The sequence below is a fragment of the Narcine bancroftii genome, chromosome 1 (assembly GCF_036971445.1).
Source record: "Narcine bancroftii isolate sNarBan1 chromosome 1, sNarBan1.hap1, whole genome shotgun sequence".
NCBI classification, from domain to species: domain Eukaryota; kingdom Metazoa; phylum Chordata; class Chondrichthyes; order Torpediniformes; family Narcinidae; genus Narcine; species Narcine bancroftii.
Genome location: NC_091469.1, coordinates 379580938 through 379607674, shown reverse-complemented (window position 1 = coordinate 379607674; position 26737 = coordinate 379580938). Strand labels below are relative to the sequence as shown.

General features: G+C 43.2%; 1 protein-coding gene across 3 annotated transcripts in view; it reads left to right on the top strand.

Moving 5' to 3' along the window:
- Positions 1-26737, top strand: part of ripor2 (RHO family interacting cell polarization regulator 2) — a 111944-nt gene that overhangs the window by 29504 nt on the left and 55703 nt on the right. For 2 of the 3 annotated variants that reach the window (XM_069913440.1, XM_069913438.1), the window contains exons 4-12: positions 33-111; positions 1938-1961; positions 4007-4060; positions 10215-10364; positions 12805-12868; positions 14391-14434; positions 14995-15120; positions 24336-24484; positions 25604-25733. In XM_069913440.1, the coding sequence (XP_069769541.1) occupies positions 33-111; positions 1938-1961; positions 4007-4060; positions 10215-10364; positions 12805-12868; positions 14391-14434; positions 14995-15120; positions 24336-24484; positions 25604-25733 (820 nt within the window). The remainder of the gene's footprint in view (positions 1-32; positions 112-1937; positions 1962-4006; positions 4061-10214; positions 10365-12804; positions 12869-14390; positions 14435-14994; positions 15121-24335; positions 24485-25603; positions 25734-26737) is intronic. The other variant, XM_069913439.1, reaches the window with a different exon arrangement.

Genomic DNA, 26737 nt, shown 5'->3' with positions numbered 1-26737 from the left:
CTCATCTAATCCACTTCTTTGTTATTGAACAGTGAATACCTGGAAGTCCACCAAGCAGAGTTGGACAAGCTCACCACTCAGCTGAAGGACATGAAGCACAATTCCAGACTGGTGAGTGGGGTTTGGACAACCCAAAGCCCATTAGTGAAAGGGCTGGCAAGACGGAGCAGTCCAGCTGCTATCCATTGGGAGGAGGGGAACGCTAACAAGTTTTGCATCCTTCATTAGAACCAGAAACAATTTGTAGGTGCTAACAAATCAGTCAGAACTTGTTGTCTTTTTCTGGATTTATTTCATATTTTTGTTTCTATTTTTCCACTTAATAAGAAACCTGATGCTAGAACCATCATCATTTCTTCCTTGTCACTGCATGTTTATAACCAGAGATCAACATACACACAGCATTTACACACATACTATACAAAATATCACACACAACACCTATGCAGAGCATGCTCAGACCACACACTGAAATCACACCATGCACTCATGCGCACACATTATATATAGCACACAGGCATTAAATGCACCATGTACGCACACGCACGTGTTTACACACTCAGACAGAACACGTGCATGCACATAACTTCATGTATACAGCCTTGCTGATACTTTCCCAAACAATGTTTTATCTCCTTAACAAAATAGTACTGACAGCATTTATTGGCCCCCATTTGAGATCAGCACAGAATAGGGACTCAGCACAGAATGCAATAATCTTGAAACTCAAATGAGTGGAACAGTTGCTCATTTTATCCTTAGTTTCATATCAACATAGAAATACATTTAGATACCAGAAGGCTTGGTATGATCCAAGATTTGAAAATGTATACCTCCTCCTCCTCCTTGAAAATTTATACCTCCTCCTCACACTGTGAAATGATCACTGACCTTCAAAATAAATTGTCTGCTTTTGGAGAAGAATTACTCAAATACGGTGAGCAATGGCAAATTAATTTAAGATAATCAGAGGGAAGGGAAAATCTTATTAAGCTCACCATAACATGCTACTAATAATCCGTTATCTTGTTATTTTGAATTATGTGCAGCCATCCTTTAATTTTCAACTAAAGCCAGAAAAATTGGCACTACAATGGGGGATATTCTGTGAACCCAGTGGGACGGTGTAATCACAGGGTACATGAACTTCAATGTTCCATCCTTATCTGATATCTCATACCTATGAGCTGAGAGCTTGAGATCATCTTATCAACATGGACAACGCAAATAGCCAAACAGTGATTCTTGTATTTGTTGGCATCTGAATTTTGTTGTCCTGTTTTCTTCTTCCCTTTGCAAGAAAAAGAGGTGAAACTCCTCATGTTGTGACAAATAGGGGGTGGGTAGATCTTACAAAGGTCTGTCTCTCCATTCCAGCAGTAACTAAACTCATGCTTGCTGTCTGCTGTTTACCTGATACTGACTGGCAGTGGTGTCCTCTGAGAAAGAGCACTTGAACCAGCAATGCATGGTATGGGATGGGGCATTGAGGAGAAGCTGTAAAGCCATCACTCCATTTTTTAATATTTTACTGAGAGATCAGTAAAGGGTTATCCTTTAAAACAAAATCTCCTCTTCTTGCCAGAATACACCATCTCCTTTCCTGATGACATTTCACAAGCTCCAGCAGGTCTCCAAGGTCATACTGATTGCAATGCCACACAAGTTGCAACCTGCAAGCTATCACAGCTAAAATTTTGCTACTGGGCTAACTTGATAGGGTTTCAAGGTTGAACACTTGATGCAAAATAAAAGTTGAATGTGGCACGTAATGAATTAAATTAAAACTAAAACTGGTGGATACACCTGGCATGTCAAGCTGTATTTGTTTGTCTTCCCACAAAAGCAGCCTGATTTGTAACTGTTTCAGTTTTCCAGCAACTGCTGTTTTTTCCTTTCTTGTTTTTCAATTAATATTTGATGTTTCTTCTTCACAGGGAGTTTTGTATGAACTTGATAAGGTGAGTACAGTGTGTAGCTTCCATCTCTGGGTGCATACTGCAAGTTATTGTATCCTGATTCATGGTATCCAGTGATATTGTGATGTGGTGCAATGCCCACTGTGTTGTCAGACCAGGTTGTGGGGTGGGTGGTGATTTGACCCAATGATGGCTTCAGGAACGAAAGCAAATGGGCATGAAAATTGCTGAAATGAAGTTAGCTGTTGGGGGTAAGCTCTTCATGAGCTCCTGGCAGCCATGTTTAGATTGGCACAGGAATAATAGAGAGTCTGCCAGCGGTCCGAAAGTATAGCTCATCTCCCACTCTACTGAGCCTTCCTGCCGACCTCCATCTTAATAACTGCAGGTAGAGTGATAATGACACAATTTTCCTCATTGACTCATTTGACGCGAGCAGCTTCAACAAGGGAGGCGTTTATTGCTCATCCCTTATTGGTTCTGGAAGGTGAATGGAGAGCTGCCTACTGGAACTTCCGCAGAAATGTCCCAGATGCAATCTTGGATTTCCAATGGGAAATAGTGCTGCAAGGTGTTGCAAGAACATAATCCAGGGATTTGTTAGTGTTGTTATCACACTGGGTCCTTTTGGTAGAAGATTGGATATCCCTCTACTTTTTTTCAATGCCACAGCATTCAGGAGAAGCTTTGGAGGAAGTTCTGTTTCCTACCTGAACTGTGTCTGATTGTAATTTTTCTGCTGGAAGTCCTGTAATGATATAACAAACTGATAATGAAGGATACAAGTTATAGTAGTTATAACAATACTAAAAATGTAGGCATTTAATATTTAGTAGTTAAAAACATATTTGAGTTTAATGTTTGAAGATTTCACTTAAAACAAAGTTTTGAGAAAAAAAACCTGATAACAATTGTAACTCCAACTTGAGAAGAAATTTAATCTTGTAACTCTGATGCCAAACAAGGTCAATAAACTGGGAGCAGTCTCCTTACTCTTTCATTCTCCATTTTATCCTCTTGTTTCTCTTGCCCCTTTCACACTTGCGCCTTGTCCCAGGAATTAACGGCCAATTGACTGGTTAAGGGTCAAGTTTGAAAGCAAAATTGTCTGAACGCCATCATGAAATGACGTCATTGCACGCCAGGGGTACATGTCCTCAACCCCTACTGTAATTCCTGGCGCTTCCTGATGCCAGCACGCTGATCAGCCACATGTGAAAGTGAGAATTGCATTCTAGGACAGAAATGGCGCACGTTTCTGTGTGAATGCAGGAACATTAAGGAAAGAAAAGATGAAAATGAAGGTATAAACTTTGCCGTGGGAAAGTTGCAGCAGAAGGGGGAGAGAGAGAGGAAAGTGCTAACTATAAATAGCAATGGTGGACAATTTATAAACAGCGTGGGCAAGTTCATAGCCCAATTGTGCACAATTTATAAAAACTGTGGGGGAAAAAGCGATGGTGGACCTGCCTTCCCAGAGAAAGGGTTGTGTGCACGGCTGCATATGCGGAGCACTCATGGAGGGGTTTCTCTGCTGCATGGAATTCTGGGAGGGCAGGTCCGTCATTGCTTTTTCCCCACAGACTTTATAAATTGTACGCGATAGCACTACCAGCTTTCCTACACTGTTTAAAAATTGTCCGCTATTGCTATTTATTGCCAGCACTTCCCCACGGTCTCTTATAAAGGTTTATATAGGTTGGCACAACAACAACAGGGGCTGAAGGGCTCATACTGTGCTGTACATAAAGCTTAATTATGTTATAATTAGGCATGATTAATTTTGTTCAAATATAAGATAATTGATCAGGATTTAGGGCAGGTCCACCATCGCTCAATACGTCATGGATGTCACCGGTAGAAGGTGGAGCTCTCCTATCCCTAGGGATGGCTCGTGGTGAGTATGAAAGCGTGTGGTGTCCCAGTTAAGAGTGATCTGAAGAAAACGCCATTCCTAACCAGGTCATTGAACAGCTGATTTACTGGGATGCAAGTGTAAAAAGGGCTAAAGATGCAGGGTACTTCACGTGGTGCTCAGTCCTTTCATTAGGTTGCGGAATCTAATGATATACTTGCTTTCTTTGCAGCAAATCAAAGCTATAGAGAGATATGTAAGAAGGCTGGAGTTTCACATCAGTAAGGTAGGTATAGATATACAGTTCAATTTGCATCGACTAAAGAATGCAGTTCTCATCTGAGAGAGAAAAGAATCAAATGTTGATTCAAAATCAACAGGCTGCCAGGAAGACATTTCCTTTGGATCATTACATAATGTTTGTCATGGCTCAAGGATGAGATAGAAGGTGATATAAAAAGTGGCAGTATTAGCTTTAGGATAGTTCAAGGTTTCTTAATTGTTGTGTTCATAAATACACAAGATTTGTTTACTTTTGTTTGCCCTGTAAAGATACATAGAAGCGTTTCTTGTCCAGTGCCACGATCAAGAAAAGAAAGAGAACCAAAAGAGGGTCCCTTCAGAGGCAACGTGTCCGTAGATCCCGCCACTTCCTTGATGCTATGGCCTCTTGCACCCCTGTAACCTTTGTAGCCACGTGGTCCAGCGGTCAAGCTCCAGACGTCCAAGTCTCACTCCTTGGGGCCTGGCTCCAAGCCTCTGATATGATTAGCGAACTGTTAGACCTCCAGGTACTTCTGTATCCCGGAGGCCATTAACATCCTCAGGAATCCGGCTCCTGATTCCTGGTTCCTCTGAGCCAGTCTCCAGGAGTCCACAGGCATTTTGAGGCCTTCATTCACTGAGCCTCAAGCTGGTGTGCTGTTGCAGTCTTGTACTTTGTCGGGTCTTTTACCAGGCTTCTCCTTCTCCGGGGGACTACTTTGGTGCCCTGCACTGGTCCGCTGTTCCCCTGGAGCCCACCACCCTTGCTCGACGGTTTTAACGGCAAGAAGATCCATCTAGTGGTCTGCTCAAGTGAAGTTAACGCAGCTATAAGAAAAAGATCTGGTGATTCCACTTGATGTCTAAAAATAAGGAATTAATTATCAATTTATTCAATCAGTCACATGTTTATATTTAATGGCAAGGGTTTTAACAAACTTTTATTACTGCTCGATATTGTCCGCTGCATTCATTAAAGTGATGAACATTTGTTTTCACGCACCAGATATTTCCATTGTTGGTGCAAACAGTGTGGAAAATATCTCATTCATGACTAAGCACATTTAATCAAGACTCTATAACCAAACAGCCAATGACGGTGTGGGACGAGTCTGTTCTTTATTTTCTCCTTGTGTCAAATATTTGAAAAGGGTCTGCACTGCCACTACAACTGGCAACGAGTTTGCACAACAGTAGCCTTTGGGAAAGGATGATAGAAGCACCAATGTGACTCTATAAAGAGCGGCTTGTGTGGAATAATGACAGTTCAAAGTAGTTAGATACACCAAGCGGAAAAGACTCCAGAGGGTTACAGTGCCTTTGACAGATATGTTGTTACTTTAGACTCTGCACTGGAATGGCCAAGGGGAATTTATATCACCATAGCTGAGGCAGTAGAATAAACAGGATGCAGAAAAGGAAGTCATTTGTAAGTAAGATCAGTCCACTACTCCCTCCATATCTTTCCTTTATCTACTTCCCTCTGCTCACTTACAGCTCCTTCTGCTCTCTGTCTTCTTGCTCAACTCACAAGTACAAAATGTTTCCACTTCAGCACTAGTTTCCTTTAGTTAAAACTTTATCAGAACGTGCTGAATTTTTTTTTTCTTCAAATAAATGCATTTCCAGCATTCATTGAAATCCTCAGCTTGGATTATCACAATCACCGTGACCTCATGAAATGGGGAACAGCATTACTTTTAGGATGTGGCATCAGAAAGAGTTGTGCAAGGTTCCGATTGGTCATATCTGTACTGAACACACTCAACCAAAGGAACAAGTGTCCTGTATTAGTGACAGGAAGCAGGCTGTGGGTAAGAGGAACTAGTGCAACAGGTCGCATTTATTAGCAATGAATGATAGCACTTGAATTCAGTCTTGAAATTAACCATTTTATGACAAAACAACTGAAAAGTGGCAAAGCAGCAGGTATGGATGGAATCCCCCCAGAAGTCTGGAAGGCTGGCGGCAAAACTCTGCATGCCAAACTGCATGAGTTTTTCAAGCTGTGTTGGGACCAAGGAAAACTGCCTCAGGATCTTCGTGATGCCACCATCATCATCCTGTACAAAAACAAAGGCGAGAAATCAGACTGCTCAAACTACAGGGGAATCACGTTGCTCTCCATTGCAGGCAAAATCTTCGCTAGGATTCTACTAAATAGAATAATACCTAGTGTCGCCGAGAATATTCTCCCAGAATCACAGTGCGGCTTTCGCGCAAACAGAGGAACTACTGACATGGTCTTTGCCCTCAGACAGCTCCAAGAAAAGTGCAGAGAACAAAACAAAGGACTCTACATCACCTTTGTTGACCTCACCAAAGCCTTCGACACCGTGAGCAGGAAAGGGCTTTGGCAAATACTAGAGCGCATCGGATGTCCCCCAAAGTTCCTCAACATGATTATCCAACTGCACGAAAACCAACAAGGTCGGGTCAGATACAGCAATGAGCTCTCTGAACCCTTCTCCATTAACAATGGCGTGAAGCAAGGCTGTGTTCTCGCACCAACCCTCTTTTCAATCTTCTTCAGCATGATGCTGAACCAAGCCATGAAAGACCCCAACAATGAAGACGCTGTTTACATCCGGTACCGCACGGATGGCAGTCTCTTCAATCTGAGGCGCCTGCAAGCTCACACCAAGACACAAGAGAAACTTGTCCGTGAACTACTCTTTGCAGATGATGCCGCTTTAGTTGCCCATTCAGAGCCAGCTCTTCAGCGCTTGACGTCCTGCTTTGCGGAAACTGCCAAAATGTTTGGCCTGGAAGTCAGCCTGAAGAAAACTGAGGTCCTCCATCAGCCAGCTCCCCACCATGACTACCAGCCCCCCCACATCTCCATCGGGCACACAAAACTCAAAACGGTCAACCAGTTTACCTATCTCGGCTGCACCATTTCATCAGATGCAAGGATCGACAATGAGATAGACAACAGACTCGCCAAGGCAAATAGCCCCTTTGGAAGACTGCACAAAAGAGTCTGGAAAAACAACCAACTGAAAAACCTCACAAAGATAAGCATATACAGAGCCGTTGTCATACCCACACTCCTGTTCGGCTCCGAATCATGGGTCATCTACCGGCACCACCTATGGCTCCTAGAACGCTTCCACCAGTGTTGTCTCCGCTCCATCCTCAACATCCATTGGAGCGCTTACACCCCTAACGTTGAAGTACTCGAGATGGCAGAGGTCGACAGCATCGAGTCCACGCTGCTGAAGATCCAGCTGCGCTGGATGGGTCACGTCTCCAGAATGGAGGACCATCGCCTTCCCAAGATCCTGTTATATGGCGAGCTCTCCACTGGCCACCGTGACAGAGGTGCACCAAAGAAAAGGTACAAGGACTGCCTAAAGAAATCTCTTGGTGCCTGCCACATTGACCACCGCCAGTGGGCTGATAACGCCTCAAACCGTGCATCTTGGTGCCTCACAGTTTGGCGGGCAGCAACCTCCTTTGAAGAAGACTGCAGAGCCCACCTCACTGACAAAAGGCAAAGGAGGAAAAACCCAACACCCAACCCCAACCAACCAATTTTCCCTTGCAACCGCTGCAATCGTGTCTGCCTGTCCCGCATCGGACTTGTCAGCCACAAACGAGCCTGCAGCTGACGTGGACTTTTTACCCCCTCCATAAATCTTCGTCCGCGAAGCCAAGCCAAAGAGAGAGAATAAATCTACTTTTTGCTCATTCCTTGACAAAGGGCTCAAACCCAAAATATTGGTTACCCTTTATTTGTGATTTGCTGAGTTTCTCCAGCACTTTTCTGGATTGCACTGTAATCATGAGATGATATTAACATCAAGAATGAAGCATTTACTCCTTTCTGAGTAGAAAAGTAAATTGAATGAAAAGGTTCAAATCATAAGTCAAGCTAAAGTTGCCACTAGTTTGAAAATATTTGATAATGTTTGAAACAATGGTTCAGTTAACAGTCTGGCAGTAAATGTCATGAAACACAAAAGTCTGCAGATTGTAGTAAAAACACAGAAATGCTGGAGGAACTCAGCAGGTCTTGCAGCAACCATGGAGGTAAAGATATATAATCGATGTTTTTGTTATATATCTTTACCTCCCATGACGCTGCAAGATCTGCTGAGTTCCTCCAGCATTTCTGTGTTTTTACTTACGGTAAATGTGTAGGTTTTGCTTTGGATGAGAGAAAGGAATGTTTTCATTTGCAGGCAAGGCTATAGCACAGAAGTGTCAGCGAAAATCTTATTAAATGTATTTAGAAAAAAGCTGTTTCGAAAAATATACTGTATTTTGTAACATTTCTGCTTCAAACAACAATTTGACAGAAGGATCTAATTACATTCCCCTTTATTTCATTTCCTGAGTGGTTTCTGTTTATTGGATTAACAAGTAGTTTGGGCCCATAATCTGTGGTCATTTGGATACCAAAATGATTCATGACTTCCTGTTATGTGTGTGCATCATTACCTGGTGTCAAATGGATGAAGATTTGGGAGGTCTTTTCTACAAAGCAATCTTGCGAAGCTGTCTGTAGTTGAAGACAGTCTGCATACACAAAGGTGCTGAGCAACTCTGCAAGTCACACACTATATGAGAGTTGTATAAAGGGTAGGTACAAGGACTGCCTAAAGAAAGCTCTTGGTGCCTGCCACATTGACCACCGCCAGTGGGCTGATATCGCCTCAAACCGTGCATCTTGGCGCCTCACAGTTCGATGGGCAGCAACCTCCTTTGAAGAAGACCGCAGAGCCCACCTCACTGTCAAAAGACAAAGGAGGAAAAACCCAACACCCAACCCCAACCAACCAATTTTCCCTTGCAACCACTGCAACCGTGTCTGCCTGTCCCGCATCGGACTTGTCAGCCACAAACGAGCCTGCAGCTGACGTGGACATTACCCCTCCATAAATCTTTATCCGCGAAGCCAAGCCAAAGAAAGAAAGAAAGGGTAGCCCTTGCAAATTATGGCCTAAGACCCATGAAGCTGAAGACAAAAGAGCTCTTGGTTTGGTGTTTTTTTTAAATTGAAATCACATGCAGGCAGGAGCACTTGCAAGTTAAGATGGGTTGCTGTCAGGAAGTTTAACAGAGGAAGAATTCACTATCCTGACCCCTCCACTAGACACAACATTCAGATCATTTGACTGAATGGCCAGATGAATGTGAAAAGGAGAGCAAAACAAGAAACGCCTAATCTACCAGGTGGCATGGTTGGCATAGCAGTTAGCACAATGTCTTTACAGAGCCAGCGATCAGAACAGGGTTTGAATCCCGTGCTGTCTGTAAGGAGTTTATACATTCTCCCCGTGTCTGGGTCCGTTTTCTCTGGGAGCCCCGGTTTCCTCCCACCATTCAAAAAGTACTGGGGGTGTAGGTTAATTGGGTGAAAATTGGGCGACACAGGCTTGTGGGCCGAAATGGTCTGTTACCGTGCTGTATGTCTAAATTTAAAAAAAAATAAATTACTATGTGTAGAGATAGCCATTTTCTGTATGAAGGTGACTTAAAAGTTATTGATTTTCACATTTATTTGAGTGTCAGATTGCCTCAACTATGGAAAGTGACTGGAAGACTGCAGATATTGGGAGCACTGTTCATGATTTTTCATCCATTCAAATAAAAATAATGAACTTGAGTGTGATTTCTTGAATAGACAGAAGTTCAAGTTCATTATCACCTGCCCTGTACATATTACAACCAGACAAATCCGCATTTCTCTGGATCACAGTACACACACGCACACGCACAATAATCACATAAAGATATTATAAAAATAAAATAACAATTTAAAATATATATAAATATTTTGAGATGGTTTACTCAGTTACAGGATACTGTTCATCAGTCTCACAGCCTGCAGTTAGAAATTATTTCCCAGCCAGACTGTCTTGATTCTGATACTCCTAGTCCATTTTCCTGATGGTAGTGGATCAAAGATAAAGTGATTGATAGTCAGGGACCTCAATAATTCTTTGAGCCCTATTTAAGCAATACATATCTGATTAGATAAATTCTCTTTTTATATGCAATTAAATGGTTCTTTTACCATTCAACATGCTTAGTCAGTGTGGAGAAGGAAGTTGGGAACTCGTTAATGATCAGAGTATCTGATTAATATAATACCCTTCTGTTTAAAAAAAAATCAGGCTGTGCAAAATCCAAGAGATTAACATATTTTGTGCATGTACCCCCGGCAGGTGGATGAGTTGTACGAGACATTTTGCATCCAGAAAAGACTCCGAGATGGAGCCTCCAAAATGAAACAGGCCTTTGAAATGTCGCCTTCTACGAAAGGTGCTCGAGAAAGCCTAACAGAAATAAACAGGAGTTACAAGGAAAACACAGAGGTATGGCTTTTGCTTTCATGGCATCAGCTTTTTCGAATTGCATTTGTATGGGGAAAACTATTTATTTCCAGCAGCAACATGGTTGGCTTCACAAAAATTGCAAACTCTAGTGACGTGGCAAGGAGGAAGACATTGACCAAGGGATTGCGTGTCATTTATACTCACATAGGTGAAGGTAAAGTGCTGTAAAAGATACAGCCAAAAACATAAATCAGCATTTTTGGAGGCCACTGTTAATCATAGATCATAAGGATGGTTTTATAAAGGGTCTGACTGACTTGAACCAACTTTTTCAGGAGATAATACAGTAGGCAGTGTAGTTGTGGTAGTCAACAATGATCAAGGCGGCACAATTAGCGTAGGGATTAGTTCATCGCTATTACAGTGCCAGTGACCCGGGTTCAAATCTAGTGCTGTCTGTAAGGAGTTTGTACGATCTTTCCATGGGTTTCCTCGCACCATTAAAAATGTATGGAAGTTGTAGGCCAATTGATGTATTTGGAATGAGTGGGCTTGTGTACTGGACGGCCTGTTACATGCTGTATGTCTACGTATGCCCTCAGACAGCTCCAAGAAAAGTGCAGAGAACAAAACAAAGGACTCTACATCACCTTTGTTGACCTCACCAAAGCCTTCGACACCGTGAGCAGGAAAGGGCTTTGGCAAATACTAGAGCGCATCGGATGTCCCCCAAAGTTCCTCAACATGATTATCCAACTGCACGAAAACCAACAAGGTCGGGTCAGATACAGCAATGAGCTCTCTGAACCCTTCTCCATTAACAATGCCGTGAAGCAAGGCTGTGTTCTCGCACCAACCCTCTTTTCAATCTTCTTCAGCATGATGCTGAACCAAGCCATGAAAGACCCCAACAATGAAGACGCTGTTTACATCCGGTACCGCACGGATGGCAGTCTCTTCAATCTGAGGCGCCTGCAAGCTCACACCAAGACACAAGAGAAACTTGTCCGTGAACTACTCTTTGCAGATGATGCCGCTTTAGTTGCCCATTCAGAGCCAGCTCTTCAGCGCTTGACGTCCTGCTTTGCGGAAACTGCCAAAGTGTTTGGCCTGGAAGTCAGCCTGAAGAAAACTGAGGTCCTCCATCAGCCAGCTCCCCACCATGACTACCTGCCCCCCCACATCTCCATCGGGCACACAAAACTCAAAACGGTCAACCAGTTTACCTATCTCGGCTGCACCATTTCATCAGATGCAAGGATCGACAATGAGATAGACAACAGACTCGCCAAGGCAAATAGCCCCTTTGGAAGACTGCACAAAAGAGTCTGGAAAAACAACCAACTGAAAAACCTCACAAAGATAAGCATATACAGAGCCGTTGTCATACCCACACTCCTGTTCGGCTCCGAATCATGGGTCCTCTACCGGCATCACCTACGGCTCCTAGAACGCTTCCACCAGCGTTGTCTCCGCTCCATCCTCAACATCCATTGGAGCGCTTTCATCCCTAACGTCGAAGTACTCGAGATGGCAGAGGTCGACAGCATCGAGTCCACGCTGCTGAAGATCCAGCTGCGCTGGGTGGGTCACGTCTCCAGAATGGAGGACCATCGCCTTCCCAAGAACGTGTTATATGGCGAGCTCTCCACTGGCCACCGTGACAGAGGTGCACCAAAGAAAAGGTACAAGGACTGCCTAAAGAAATCTCTTGGTGCCTGCCACATTGACCACCGCCAGTGGGCTGATATCGCCTCAAACCGTGCATCTTGGTGCCTCACAGTTTGGCGGGCAGCAACCTCCTTTGAAGAAGACTGCAGAGCCCACCTCACTGACAAAAGGCAAAGGAGGAAAAACCCAACACCCAACCAACCCCAACCAACCCTGCAGCCGCTGCAACCGTGTCTGCCTGTCCCGCATCGGACTTGTCAGCCAGAAACGAGCCTGCAGCTGACGTGGACTTTTACCCCCTCCATAAATCTTCGTCCGCGAAGCCAAGCCAAAGAAAAAGAAGAAGTTTCCTGCAAGACAAAGTCTGACATGGCAGGTTGGTCAGTAAAGAAAATGCTCATGTCATTTTACTGAACGTTGTGTCAGGTTAAAAATTGACTCGGTAGAAGAAATCAAAGAGTAGTGGTCAACAGTGGCTTAAGTAACTGGAGTTGGCTCTCATGTTCCATGTCTCAGTGCTACAGTGCAGCAAATGAATTCTGCCTCATCAATATCGGTGAATTAACTATAAGGTTTTAGGTAATAATTGCAATGATTCAGTTGGTTTTTAGGAAGCCTGTGGATAGTAGAATCTGGAAGAATGAGCAAGGTAAGGGTTCTATGATCTTTACATCCTCGGACAACAGTACAAAGCTGCTTGGTTTTAACACAGCAATGATGAGGGCAAGAAGAAGAGTGTGCATTGCTAAATGCTTTGGCACAGAAGTCTGATGCATCTAAGACTGATGGTAACTTATTTCACTCGCAGGCACTGTGCTCACTGGAGGCAGAAATTGGAAACCTGCTCGGAGAATTTCACATTAAGATGAAAGGCAAGTATTAACAGTACAAAGTGACATGAGTCATGCTCTTGGTTGATCGGGCGAAGGATAGAACAGTACAGCATCGAAACAATGTCTGGATTTAGCACGACCCCAAATTAAACAAATTCTCTTTTAATCCAGACCCTTCCATTTCCTGCATTTTCTTGAAAGAGGAGACAGAGCCGGAATTTCTAACATGTAATCGCGATGCAGAAAATGTTGTGCTTGTATTTTGGATTTGTATTTCCAACAAAGAACAATCTCTGTAAATAGTGTATCCATAACGTCACTTTTGGTGTCTTAGTATTGCTAGGATATATGGAAAATTTTATGAAGTTGATAGTTTCCCCAAAGTTATTTATTTTGTAAAAGACCTTTTAATACTGAAACACAAACAGAAAATGCTGGAACCACTCACTCGATCAGCAGAACAGATGAAGTGTCTTTGATTTGAAACCTGATTCACTCTCCAGAGATGCTGCCTGATCTGCAGAGGATTTCTGGATTTCTCTTTTTTTTTTGTTTGTATTTCACATTTCCAGCATCTGTGAAGTTTTATACTTTTTTCTCCCCCCATTTAGCACAAAGTTGAGTCAATTTCACAGACTGGTTACCCAGAGTTTTTGTCCTTTTCCCAATATTACAACGTTGAAAAGACAATGGGACAGGTATGGAGAGATATGGGTCAAGTGCAGGCCAAGGGGAACAGCTCAGGTTGGCAGGAATGGATGAGTTGGCTGAAAGGACTGCACATTATGATTCTAAATGAATGATACCAATAAGCTTTAGAGTACAAAATGCGGCTGTGTCTGCATGCTCATTACATCAGGGTGAAAATACATTTCTGAACAAGATACATGGAGCACGGAGGAAATTTGTCTTCTTGTTTTCATGTCCAATGTTGGATGTGACAGGATTCAGATGCTGCCTAACAACCTCCCCACATACTTCTGTCTGAATTGTTGAAGTAGCCTTGAGAATCAGAGGCATGGTTAGCGTAATGCTATTACAGCACCAATGATCTGCCTTTGAATTCGGCACTCTCTGTAAGGAGTTTGTACATTTTCTCCATGTCTGGTTTCCTCTTGTTGCCCCGATTGTAGGTTAATTGGTGTACTGGGTTGGCATGAACACGTGGGCCAGAAAATCCTGTAACCGTGTTGTATGTCTAAATAAAAAATCTCACTCGAACCATGAAGGTGCTCTGGTGCTTTTTGATTATTTAATAAGATTAGCAGAGTTTATTTTACTTTTGTTCCATTTGCACCTACATGCCTTTCACCACACAGGTGAGGATCAGGTGCTAGATGCCCACAAATTTCTGATCTAGACTAGAATTTTGCTCCATATAGGCTCCCACTGATAGCTGGAGTTTGGGGCGTTCTCCTTTCATTAACTGTGAAAAAGAGTTGCTGTCAGAAACTGAGATTCCAAGGGTCAGGTCCAGCAGCTTACAGTGTTAGGTTCTGAAATAGATGCCATGCAGGTTTGCAGTTCTAACTGTTGTCTTGATCTACCTTGAATTTCACAGGTTTAGCTGGTTTTGCCCGCCTTTGTCCAGGGGATCAATATGAGGTAAGTGGTTCATATCGTAGCTTTAGTCATTCCAGTGAGACATGGCAATTTAGTGTTCGAGAGGACATATTGATTCTCACTGAGGTGATAATAGGTCATCTCATTCAATAATGGTAAAATTAAACCCATTTTTGCTACCTATTTTCATGCACTTTGCTGTTTTCCAAGTCTGCAGCAACATGTAATGCTGGAGGAAGGCAATGGACTGTCAGTATTTTGGGCAGTATCCCTTCATCAGGAATAACAAAAAAGAGGACAGAAGCCCAAATAAAAGGGTGACTGTCTATTGCCTTCCACGGATGCTGCCTGATTCGCTGAGTTACTCCAGCACTTTGCGTGTTGCTCAAGTTTTATGGCATCTGGAGTCTCTCTTGTTTGACTCCATCTTGCAAGTCAGATTGATGTTCCTGTTTGGACTGATAATTCCTGATGATGGAACAGTGACAAGTGTTGGAGAATGTAGTGATATGAGATCGGAATGAGAAGTAGATTTCTGAGTTTTGAAATAAAATGAGAGATCTCTATATGCACACTAACTGATTTGTTTCATTTTTATCAAGATCTTTATGCGTTATGGACGTCAAAGGTGGAAATTAAAAGGCAAAATAGAAATAAATGATCGGCAAAGCTGGGATGGAGAAGAAATGATCTTCTTACCTCTGATTAATGAGTTATTCTCAATTAAGGTACATGAACCAGATGTAAAAGACATAGGGGTATTCTCTAACTGCTCTGCTTTTCAATAGCAATATATTGGCTGTCAGCTGTGATTCCAGAAGGTCAATTATGTGTCTGTTGACAGTACTTGCTTGGGTGACATTGAAGTTTGTCCATGTTATTGAACCAAATGTGTAAAGGTAAAGAGTTCAGCAGTGTGAAAGCTGCGACAGAAATGCAAATATGGTTCACTCCCTCCGAAATCATCCGAAACTAAAACAGGACCTCTTGGTAATACTCTGCCTTATGAGACCAGCACAAGAAAGGAAATGGTGATGCTTTAGATATAGCCTGGACTTGATCAGAACACCATGTGGGTTAGAGGTGCAAACCCTATTTGGGAAAGGACAGTACCCTTCTAGGGGAGGAGGAAATCCCTACATCAATGCACTCCTTGAAGATGGGTGAATCCCAACATCAATACCCTACTTGGAGAAGAAGTCATTTTGACATCAATACATCACTTGGAGTTGGGGGGGGGGTGGAAATCCCTACATCAATATAATACTTGGGGAGGGGGAGTCCCTACAGCAATACTAATTGAGGAGGGGTAGTCCCTACATCAATACACTCTAAGATTCACTAGTCTCCTGTGGAGTTGCGCTCTGCTGCTTTTCTACCAGATGTTGATGCTTTTTTGCTGCAACTTAAGAAATGAGCATCAATGCTGCTTTTCAAATATGGTTTCAGTTCTCTTTTTTCACATCCTATTTCTGTCTATTTAATTTAACAGCTCATTTTCCCTCTCCTACAGCACAGTGACAGATCCTTCCAGCCCACAAACTTGTCCTGTCCAAACATACCAACTAAACTACAAACCCCCATATGTTCTTGGAACCCACGCAGATGTGAGGAAAATGTGCAAACCCCTTACAGACAGCACCGGATTCGAATCCAAGTCGCTAGCTCTGTAATAGAGTTGCACTAGCTGCGATGCTTCCTCAACTCAGAATCCTGCCCTTGGCACCATTCGATTTCTTCCACGTTGCTCATCGATAGTTTTATGTTCTGATAAAGACCAGATCATGACTGAGCCATTCACAGTTAAAGATTGCTTCCCACAGTTGCTTCCCCTTCAGGAAAGCTTTTGGACTTGCTGTATGATGCACCATCGTTAATCACAAAAGACTGGAGTTGCAAAACTATCAGGCTTTTATTAACTATTGACTGATCGAGGCAGAGTGGAATGGGGATCATGCAAAGGGCTATGGGTAGGATCGGTCTCGGGAGGCGTGTCTAGCCGGCAGCAGCCAATCATAGCATAACAGTGATTTACCACATTCGCCCCTCCTTTTTAAGAAGAGTCCTGTGGGGTGAGAAAAAAAAGGGAAACAAATATACATATGTACATTTTACAGATTAAGTCTGTCAGGGGGTCTCCTTTTGAAGTGCTGGTAAATGAAGAGATCGAAGGCTATGTAGTTAACCAGGAATCATGGCTTTTATTAGTAGAAACTAAGTAGTACAATAATGAATGATAATGGGTGCATGCACCGTTATAGCCAAGGGGAGTGTCTTTAGTGGTAGAGATAATACACGTCCAATGTCAGTAAAGCAGACTGCAAAAGCACCGCGAAAGACTGACAGCATGACACAGATTCATCACACCTTTGCTGCAGCGAATGACGTGTTAATGGTTGGGGAGCTGCCATAACATCCCGAGCAGCTTGTGGGGTTGGCCTGTCATTGCTGGTTACAGTTTGTCGAGAGGGGGGGAGCAGGTGAGGTGATAAGGGAGTGTGGTGCTGGTGCATTATGGGTGGAGAGTGGTCAGCTGCAGGCTCAAGGTAGAAGTGAGGGGAAGTGTCGGTGGCTAGTGGTGATTGGGGGGCACGGCCGGTGGTGCTAGATCCCAGATCTCAACTGTGTCCTTGTGTCTATCAGGGAAGACAACATAGGCATACTGGGAGTTAGCATGGTGGAGGCGGACCCTCTCAACCAGTGGATCAGTCTTAGATTGCCCGTTGTATTTCCAAAGCAGGACCTGGGGAGGTGGACAGTGTAATTCCTGATGCTGACTTCCTCGTGAAAGCAAACATCTGTTCACAAAGCATGTTGTTGGAGCCCATACATAAAAGTGACTGGATGGAGTGAATGGCGTCTGGGAGGACTTCTTGCCATTGGGAGACGTGGAGGATGGTTTTACAGTCCGTGGCATTCTCCCTTTCCTCTTATCTGTTTCCCTTAGGGTTGTAGCTGGTGGTCCTGCTCGTGGCGATGCCCTTGACCAACAGGCACTGCTGCAGCTCATCACTCATGAATGAGGTCCCATGGTCAATAGACAATAGACAATAGGAGCTGGAGTAGGCCATTTGGCCCGTCGGGCCAGCACCGCCATTTTAGATCATGGCTGATCATTACCATCAGTACCCCTTTCCAGCCTTATCCCCATAACCCTTAACTCCATTACCCACAAGAGTCTTATCTAACTCTCTTTTGAACATAGTCAGCGAATCCGCCTCTACCACCCTCTGTGGCAGAGCATTCCACAGATTCACACTTCTCTGGGTAAAAAAATGCTTTCTCATCTCCGTCCTAAAGGGCCTACCCTGTATTCTTAAACTATGACCTCTAGTCCTCGTCTCCCCCATCATTGGGAACAAGTAATCAGACTTCACCTTGTCTATCCCCCTGATGATTTTGTATACCTCAATCATGTCCCCCCTCATCCTTCTAAACTCCAATGGATACAAGTCCAGTTTTTCTAGCCTTGCTGCATATGACAACCCTGCCATCCCTGGAACTAACCTTGTAAGTCTGCGCTGCACACCCTCTATAGCTAGTATGTCCTTCCTCAAGTTTGGAGACCAGAACTGGACGCAATACTCCAGGTGGGGTCTCACCAGGGCCCTGTATAACTGCAGAAGGGCGTCTCTGTTCCTATACTCCAATCCCCTCTTTATGAAAGCCAACATTCCATTTGCCTTCTTCACAGCTTTCTGAACCTGCATGCTAGCCTTCAGTGACCGGTGAACAAGTACACCCAGATCCATTTGCACTTCCCCACTCCCTAGCTTGTCTCCATTTAAATAATACTCAGCTTTCCTATTACTTCCCCCAAAATGAATAACCTCACATTTGTTCACATTGAAATTCATCTTCCATTTAGTCGCCCACTCCTCCAGCCTGTCCAAGTCCCTCTGCATTTTCCTTACATCCTCCTCACACCCCACACCGCCACCCAGTTTAGTGTCATCTGCAAATTTGCTCATGTTATTTATAATCCCCTCATCCAAATCAGTAACATAAATTAAAACAACTGAGAACCCAACACCGATCCCTGAGGCACTCCACTCGTCACATCCTGCCATTCTGAAAAAGACCCATTTACTCCAACCCTTTGTTTCCTATCTCTTAACCAATTTCCTATCCATGTCAGCACCTTACCTCCAATACCATGCTCCCTGATCTTGCCCACTAGACTCCCGTGCGGTACCTTATCAAAGGCCTTCTGGAAGTCCAAATACACCACATCCACTGGCTCTCCCGAGTCCACCCTCTTTGTCACATCCTCAAAAAATTCCAGAAGGTTAGTCAAGCATGACTTACCCTTAAGGAATCCATGCTGACTAGCCCTTATACTATTATTACTGACTAAGTGTTCTGCTATTTCTCCTTTTATGATGGACTCCAATATCTTCCCCACCACTGATGTCAGGCTAACCGGTCTATAATTTCCCGTTTTCTGCCAGGGTACCCAAAGCGTGTGAAGATATTGCGGAGGGCCTTGATAACTCTGGTTGTAGTCATGTCCGGGCAGGAAATGGCAAAAGGAAAATGGGAGTATTTGTCATTGATTGTAAGGAAGTCTGCATTTCAGTTGGAGAAGGGAAGGGGCCCCTTGAAATCAATGCTTAGGCACTCAAGGGGGTGGGTAACTTTGATCAGGTGCGCCTTCTCCAGTCAGTGGAATTGTGGTTTGCATTCGGCGCAGACCTGGCAATTTTCAGTCATGTCCAGACATCCTCAATAGAGTACGGTAGGTTCCAAGCTTTGATAAAATTGAAAAACCTAGTCATTCCAGGGTGACAAAGGTTATTGTGGAAAGTCTGCAGTCTGTCCATTTGGACTCTGGCACAAATCCCATGGGAGTTTCTTAAGTCTGCCAGGCCAGTAGAGGATGTCATAGTTGTAAGTGGACAGTTCAATTCTCCACCTGAGGATCTTATAGATCTTGATTTTGCCCCTCTGCTTATTATTAAACATGAAAGGAAGGTTGTGCCTCAGCGGTGTACTGCCTCCACGATGGCCTGGGGCTCCTTCTCGACATAGGAGGGGCAGATATCAGGGCCCTGGAGGGTGCATGAGAAAAAAGCGAGGGATCTGTCCGCATTGCTCTCCATTTGGAGCGGTATGGACTCATCTATGGTATGCCTAGATGCCTTGGCGATGTCAGCCTTGATACGGTCAAATGCAGCTTGGGCCTCTGCTGGCAGGTGAAACGTGGTCGATTTGACAAATGGGTGAATCTTGTTGCATAGTTGAGGACCCATTGAGCATGATATAAGAACCTGATGCATCTCTTCTGTGCTTTGAGGGTATGTGGGATAGGTAGCTCCAGCAACAGGGTCAGGGCCAATGACAGCATTCTCAACCACACAGCCGAGGATGCCTAGTTGTGCTGTCCGGAACACACATTTGTCCTTGTTATAAGTAAGATTCAGGCATTTTGCTGCCTAGAGGAATTTACAGAGATTTGCATCGTGATCTTGCAGGTTGTGGCCGCAGATGGTCACACTATCAAGGTATGGGAAGGTGGCCTGCAGCTTATAGTGGTCTACCATGCGGTCCATCTCACATTGGAAGATGGAGACCCCATTGGTGACACCAAAAGAGAGCTGGAGAAAGTGGTAGAGGGACCATCCACCTCCAATGGAGTATATTGGCAGTCCTCCAGGTAGATTGGGAGCTGGTGATATAACTTCAGGTCAATCGTGGAGAATATCCGATATTGTGCGATCTGGTTAACCATATTAGATATGTGGGGAAGGGGGTACATGTCAAGATGTGTGTACTGGTTGATGGACTGGTTGTAACCTATAACCATCCTATTCTTTTCCCCGTTCATTACCATAGCCTCCTGGGCCTCCCAAGGGCTATTGCTGGCCTCGATAATGCCCTCACCCAACAGGCACTGAACCTGTGGCTTAATGAATGCCTTATCTGCCGCACACCACCTGTTCCTAGTGGCCACCAGGTTGAAGTCAGGGGTGAGGTTGGTGAACAGTGGGGGGGGGGGGCGGGGAAATCAACCTTGAGGGTTGCGAGGTCACAGGTCACACATAGAGGGCTCCCTGTGAACTGTTGGCTGGAAATGGTGAAGGGGAATGGGGCCCATCGAATTTCAAGGTAACTTTCTGAAGTTGGCACTGGAAGTCCAGCCCCAGTAGCAAGGGGATACAGAGTTGTGACAGGAAGATTAGTTTGAAATGTTTGTAAACTATGCCTCCAATGGCCAGAGTCACTATGCAGGACCCATGGATGTCTACTGTGTGTGATTTGGATGCGAGTGTTATGTTGTGTTTGGTGGATCATACTTTAAGGGATAGATGCTTAGCTGTATTGGGGTGAATAAAACTTTCTATACTCCTGCTATCAAATAAACAGTTCATAACGTGCCCATTTACCTGGATGTCCATCATAGATCTGGCAAGTTTGCGTGGAGCTTCTTGGTTCAAGGTGATGGAGGCCAGTATAGACTCGCTGTCTGAGTCTGATGGGTGCTCTTGATTCCAAGATGGCCACCTTCGCTGCTCCCTGTGGTGTCGTATCCCTGAGAAGATGGTGTTTGCTACATGGTCAAAGATGGTGGCCTCCATGACTCGCACATGGTGTTGCTGATTCATAGAGGAGAAGGCACCGATCGTGCTATTCGGTGTGGTGACTGCTGCACACAGCGTTGCTAGGTTTCGCAGATGGTTTGGACTGGAAAACTTTGCCATAATATTCCTTTATTCTGCACCTAGCGCAAACCGCCTCCTTGGCAGGGCAGCATTTCCTTGGGCGCTTATCCTGCCCGCAGAAGTTGTAATCGGGGTGATCACCCGCAATGGTGGCAGAGGTCAGGTCACTAGAGGAGTGGGACAGTATGAGTGACAAGTCGCTCATGGTACAGGATGATTTCCCCATCCCAAGATAGCAGCGCTTGCGGTGACCAAAAGGTGGCTAAGTAATCATCCGAGTTTTGTCTCTGTCAGCTCAACCGCTCTCTGTAGATCAAGTACCTTTTGTTTCAGGAGTCTCTGCTTTATGTACCCTGAGTGGATACTGGCCACGTACGTGACCTGGATGAGGTCCTCAGCATTCTGGGTAGCCATCACGGCCTTACAGTCGCACAACTCTGCATAGGTTCCAGAGGGCCTGTAGGTACTCGGCACTTGACTCACTGGGTTGCTGGTGGCCAGGAGGTACTCCGTGCTTGACTCATTGGGTTGCTGGTGGCCAAGAGGTGCCTGGCAATTACCTCATTTACTTTCTTGCAATATTTGGCCTTCAGAGTCTTCATTGCCATTGGGTATAAGCTGGGGTCGCTGATCATCGGAAATACTTGGGGTCCGACTCACGAAAAGAGTAGCCTCAGTCCATTAGCATCTGTGGTGATAACATCTGTGGCTTCCGCCAGGAAGTCTTCAGAACAGTGTAGCCAGAGTTTGAACATGTTTGAGACATCCGGCAATCAAGGGTCGATGTTGAGCTTCTAGGGTTTCAGGTACAGTTCCATTTTTTTAAAATTACATCTTAGGTAATAAAATTGATGCACCATCACTAATCACAAAAGGCTGAAGTTGTGCAACTATCAGGCTTTTATTAACTATAGACTGGAACAGCCACCAACCTCATTGATTGATCGAGGCAGAGTAGAACGGGGAGCATGCAAAGGGTAGGATTGGTCTCAGGAGGCGTGTTCAGCCGGCAGCAGCCAATCATAACATAACAGTGGTTTACCACACTATATTTAGTTGAAATGCATTTAACTTTTCAATGAAGCACAACGTGATTCAACAAGAACCTGACATCTTTGCTTTTCAGCCTCCTGCATGAGTTTTCTCATTTCATTTCACATTTCTGACACAAGTATAACTTAACTCCTTTCAGAGGTCAAAAGCAGGGTCAAGTGTATGGACACAACCTGTCCATTCTAGCCTCATTCAGCCATATCCCTTAAAACTTTTCCTGCCCATGCAGCTGTGTTAAACGTTACAATCTACCTATCTCTACCTCCTCTTCTGGAAGCTTGTTCAATGACACCTGAAGAAATGCTCAAGCCCGAAATTGCCTATTGCTCCCCATGGATGTTGCATAACCTGCTGAGTTTCTCCATCAGTTTTGTGTACTGCACTAGGCCCCAGCATCTGCAGACGTTTTGTCTACTCTCATTCCGTATAACCACAACCTTCTGTGTGAGGAACCTACCTCTCAGGTCATGTTTCCTTGCATTTTACTCACTACCTTGTTATCTACTCTGTGAGTCATTCTTTTCGTCCAGACCATTCATCTATCACAAACTTTCCTGAATTGGAACCGACTCTGAGATTCGATATGTCATTGGATAAATACACCACCACAATTCTCTGCCAGGTGATGGAAGCAGAATTTACATCTGGCCTTGATGAATAAGACAAGTAGATGGTCCTTTTGAGTTGTCGATCCCCACTGTTCCTATATATTTAAAAGAAAAGTCTGATGCTGACATTGGGGAAAAGGACAGCAGTAAAATTACAAGCTCTTTGGTTGATTAGAGAGGGTGGCACGATTGGTGTAGTGTTTAACTCAATGCCTTTACAGCACCAGCGATTGGGACTGGGGTTCGGATCCCATGCTGTCTGTAAGGAGTTTGTATGTCTCCCCGTGTCTGTGTGTGTTTTTCTCGGGGGCTCCGGTTTCCTCCCACCATTTGCAATGTACCAGGTGAGTAGGCTAATTGGGTGTAAACTGGGCGGCACGTACTCATGGGCTGAACTGTCTTGTTACCATGCAGTATGCCTAAATTTTTTAAATTTAAATTTAAAACTTTAAATTTAAAATTTTTAAAAATCCAACAGTAAATTTTTTGGTTGAAGTTATTGCTTTTCAAGTTATCAGACTGAAATAACGTCAGTTCAAAATACAGAATTCCTTAAAAGGATTGTCTGTTTCATGTCAAGCTGTATGCAATAAATTTTACTTATCTCTTTTAGTAATTCAGTATCTTTTTATCACTTTCCATTCAACTGATGTTCTTTTCGGTCGATTGTCAGTGTGAATTTTGAGAAGATTGCCGTCTCAGGCACTCAATTAAGGCTGACGTTTCTTGCACAGATGTGTATCAGTGTGAGAGTTCTTCACACTGTTCAGTTAGATAGCAAGGATGTCCAGGTCTTTATTCAAAGAGCAGTGATTTCATTGCTTTGAAGAATTTCTTTCCTTCATGCAATGTCACTCACAGTGCAGTTTAATTAATTTTCTTATCTCAGTGCTATTTAGGAATTGTAATGTAGATTGCTTGCTTTCTTTGCTTGGATTACTCTCTAAAGTAGTTGATTGCAGTGTGATTTTACATTGCTGTAGAAATACAGATATTATACTGTGCAGTGTTTATACGGAGCAAATATTTAAATTTCTCTGGGAAACTTACATGCAGGTGCTAAAAGCTAACTTTGCTGAAGAGTTTGCCTGTTGGAATACCAACCTACAATGAAAAGGCTGTTGCTTTAACCTCTTTACCTGAAAGTTTGCAGTGGTTGGTTGGTGGAGACTTTGGTGTTGTCTCACCAAAGAGGAAGGGAAAATGTGGATTTTTCTGGGGTTCATGCTGTGCATGATCTTCAGAGCAGCATTAGCCTTCATTTAGGAGCTCTGCTGCCCATCCAGGTACTTTGCAGCGACCACACCTGTCTGGGGAGGTCCTACATGGAAGGAACAGAGTAAGAAATGGTAGATTGTGTGGGTGCTGGAAAGGTTCCTTTCAAGGATAAACACACTGCAGTTTATTGAGCTACCAACAAAGAAAATGTAGCTGTTAGTTATTAAGTATATAATTGGGATGATTAATTATGGCAAAGATTTTTTTTCATTGTCTCTGTCTTTCCTTCTCTCTCTCTCTCTCTCTCTCTCTTTCTCTCTCTCTCTTTCTCTCCCTCTCTCTTACTCTCTCTCTCTCTCTCTCTCTCTCTCTCTCTTACTCTCTCTCTTACTCTCTCTCTAGGTATCAGAGCTGAAAGGACTGGCAACTCATCTCTTGGTTGGCAGTGTCACTTGTGAAACAAAAGACTTGTTCACGGCCCAACCTCAGATGGTTGCTGTTGACATCAATGACCTTGGAACTGTGAAGCTAAACCTTGAAGTCACCTGGTAGTAAGTATTTCAAAATCTGCAGTATAAAAAAAAATGCACAGGGTATCATAATTTCTTGGCAATTGTTTCATACACATCTTGTTATCGATATTTCATCAGTATCTTTTTGTTGTGTTGATGTACACAAATGTAACTTGACTCATTTTTTTTAACTTTATGTATTTGTTCAAAAAACAAATAATATATGACATATGCAGCAATTAAATATGAACATGAATGTTTTTTTTAATATATATATATAGAAAGAAAAGAGCCCCCCATTTCAGCTAACTCCTAAGGAGAGCCATGAAAAAAGAATATTAAAGAAAAAGTTAAATATACATATTAAAATCTAATCAATATAAATTGAAATGTAAATATTCTGAGTTTAACAACCAGTTGTTAATAAAAAATCATAATTATCATGTGAAACATATGTAATTTTTTCCAATATTTCATCTCATATTTGTATCTTTCCACGTACTAGCAATACATTTTTTTCGCTACGGATAAAGTTAAATATACAAAAGCAAGCTGGAATTTATCTTTACTTGACTCATTTTGTAATCAGTATAAAGGTACCAAACATTAGTATGAGAAGTTATTTTTATTCCCTCTTAACACATAGAAAGTGTGCTCTTAATAATAAATTGTTTATTTGCTTTTAATTTAATAGTTAATCAATCAATATTTTTATTTATAGAAATACAATTCAATGTCATTTTGCTGCTGTCGTAATCCATGGATATATTCATGGGTGTTCTCTTCTTTCAACTTCACACAATATACCATTTCACACTTCTCTGCATAAAATTTCACTTTCCACCTGCCTGCCCATTTTCCCAACTTCCTTTATTTACTTCAAGTTCATCACAATACTTCATACATCTCACACTTCGAATGGTATGGTGGGTTTGCCAAATTTGGTGTACCCAAGTCCAGGGTACCTATCAAAATAATAATTATAGCGACATTGACAAGCCCTCCACTATAACCACTGCACACACTCCTCTATCTATCCCCTGGCCAATTTTGTATCCTATCTACCACTGTGGTGTTTACTCCTTGGGCTTTCGTTCTGCTGGCAAGCAGATGTTTGTCATGGCAATATTTATTTTTACATTTATACATTATCTACAGTCCATTTGATAAAGAAGACCTGACTCCATCTACTGGCAATCTGCACAAAGCCTCCAGTGTACAGAGACGAAGTTCCATCTATAGCCAAGGCACCCCAGAAACACCAACTTTTGAAGATTACCCTTTCTTTGTAAGTAATGTGCTCCTTTAAGAAATATGTAAAGATTACATTAAATATTGTGCATGCTTGATAACCAGCACTTAAACATTTCAACAGGGAATGTCTGTGGCTTTTTTGTGGATTCTAACCTCTCTTGCTTTTAACTGTAGTCTCTCATTGCAATGATTTGAGGATCTATTAGAGGCAATAGAACATTAGTTATTGCATTAATGTCCCCTTGTGACTCCTCAATTAACTCCAATAAGCATGGAGTAGGACTTCAGTAAAAATTCAGTCGAGACAGATGAAAGAACAATTTCACCTATGTGCTAATTATCGAGCAGCAATGCAAAAACTGCTTATTCCCAACCCAATTAGAACATAAAACTGAGAACAACACAGGAACAGGCTTTTTAGTCCTCATGTCTGTGCCAAAGACAATGTCCAAATCAAACAAACTCTGATATCCTTCCATCCCCTTCCTATTCATGAATCTGTCTAGAAACCCCTTAAATGCTATGATTGTATCTGCTTCCAATTCAAGAACAAACTGATTGAGGCTTGAACTTTGTTGATTCACTTGGAATGGTGATGATTGATGTACAAGGGACATCACTCAGGCTGGACTTGAGTGAAAACCAGCCTTCAATGGGTACAGTGGAGGTTCCATCTAAAGAGGTGATGAAAAATAGGAAGCATTTACATTCACATTTACATTCCCTATTATGACCGATTAGAATCCTGTTGGTGAAATATCTGATCCAACAGCAGATGAGATAAGTGAATAATATGGTTCTTGTGGGTATTCTGGGTTTTTGCTGGAATTCTACCACTAGCACCTTTTTAGACGGTACAGAACTTGGATCTGCTGTTGGTATATCTACCTTCTGTGGAGCCACAGCTGGACTCAAGATGAAGAGTCAAAGGGCAATCCATCCTGAAGATTGGTTATCATTCAGGAAGACACCACATATGGGATGAATTAATCTTTTCTATGACGCTAGCACCCTCTTGTTCATCTGCTTAGAGTAGGG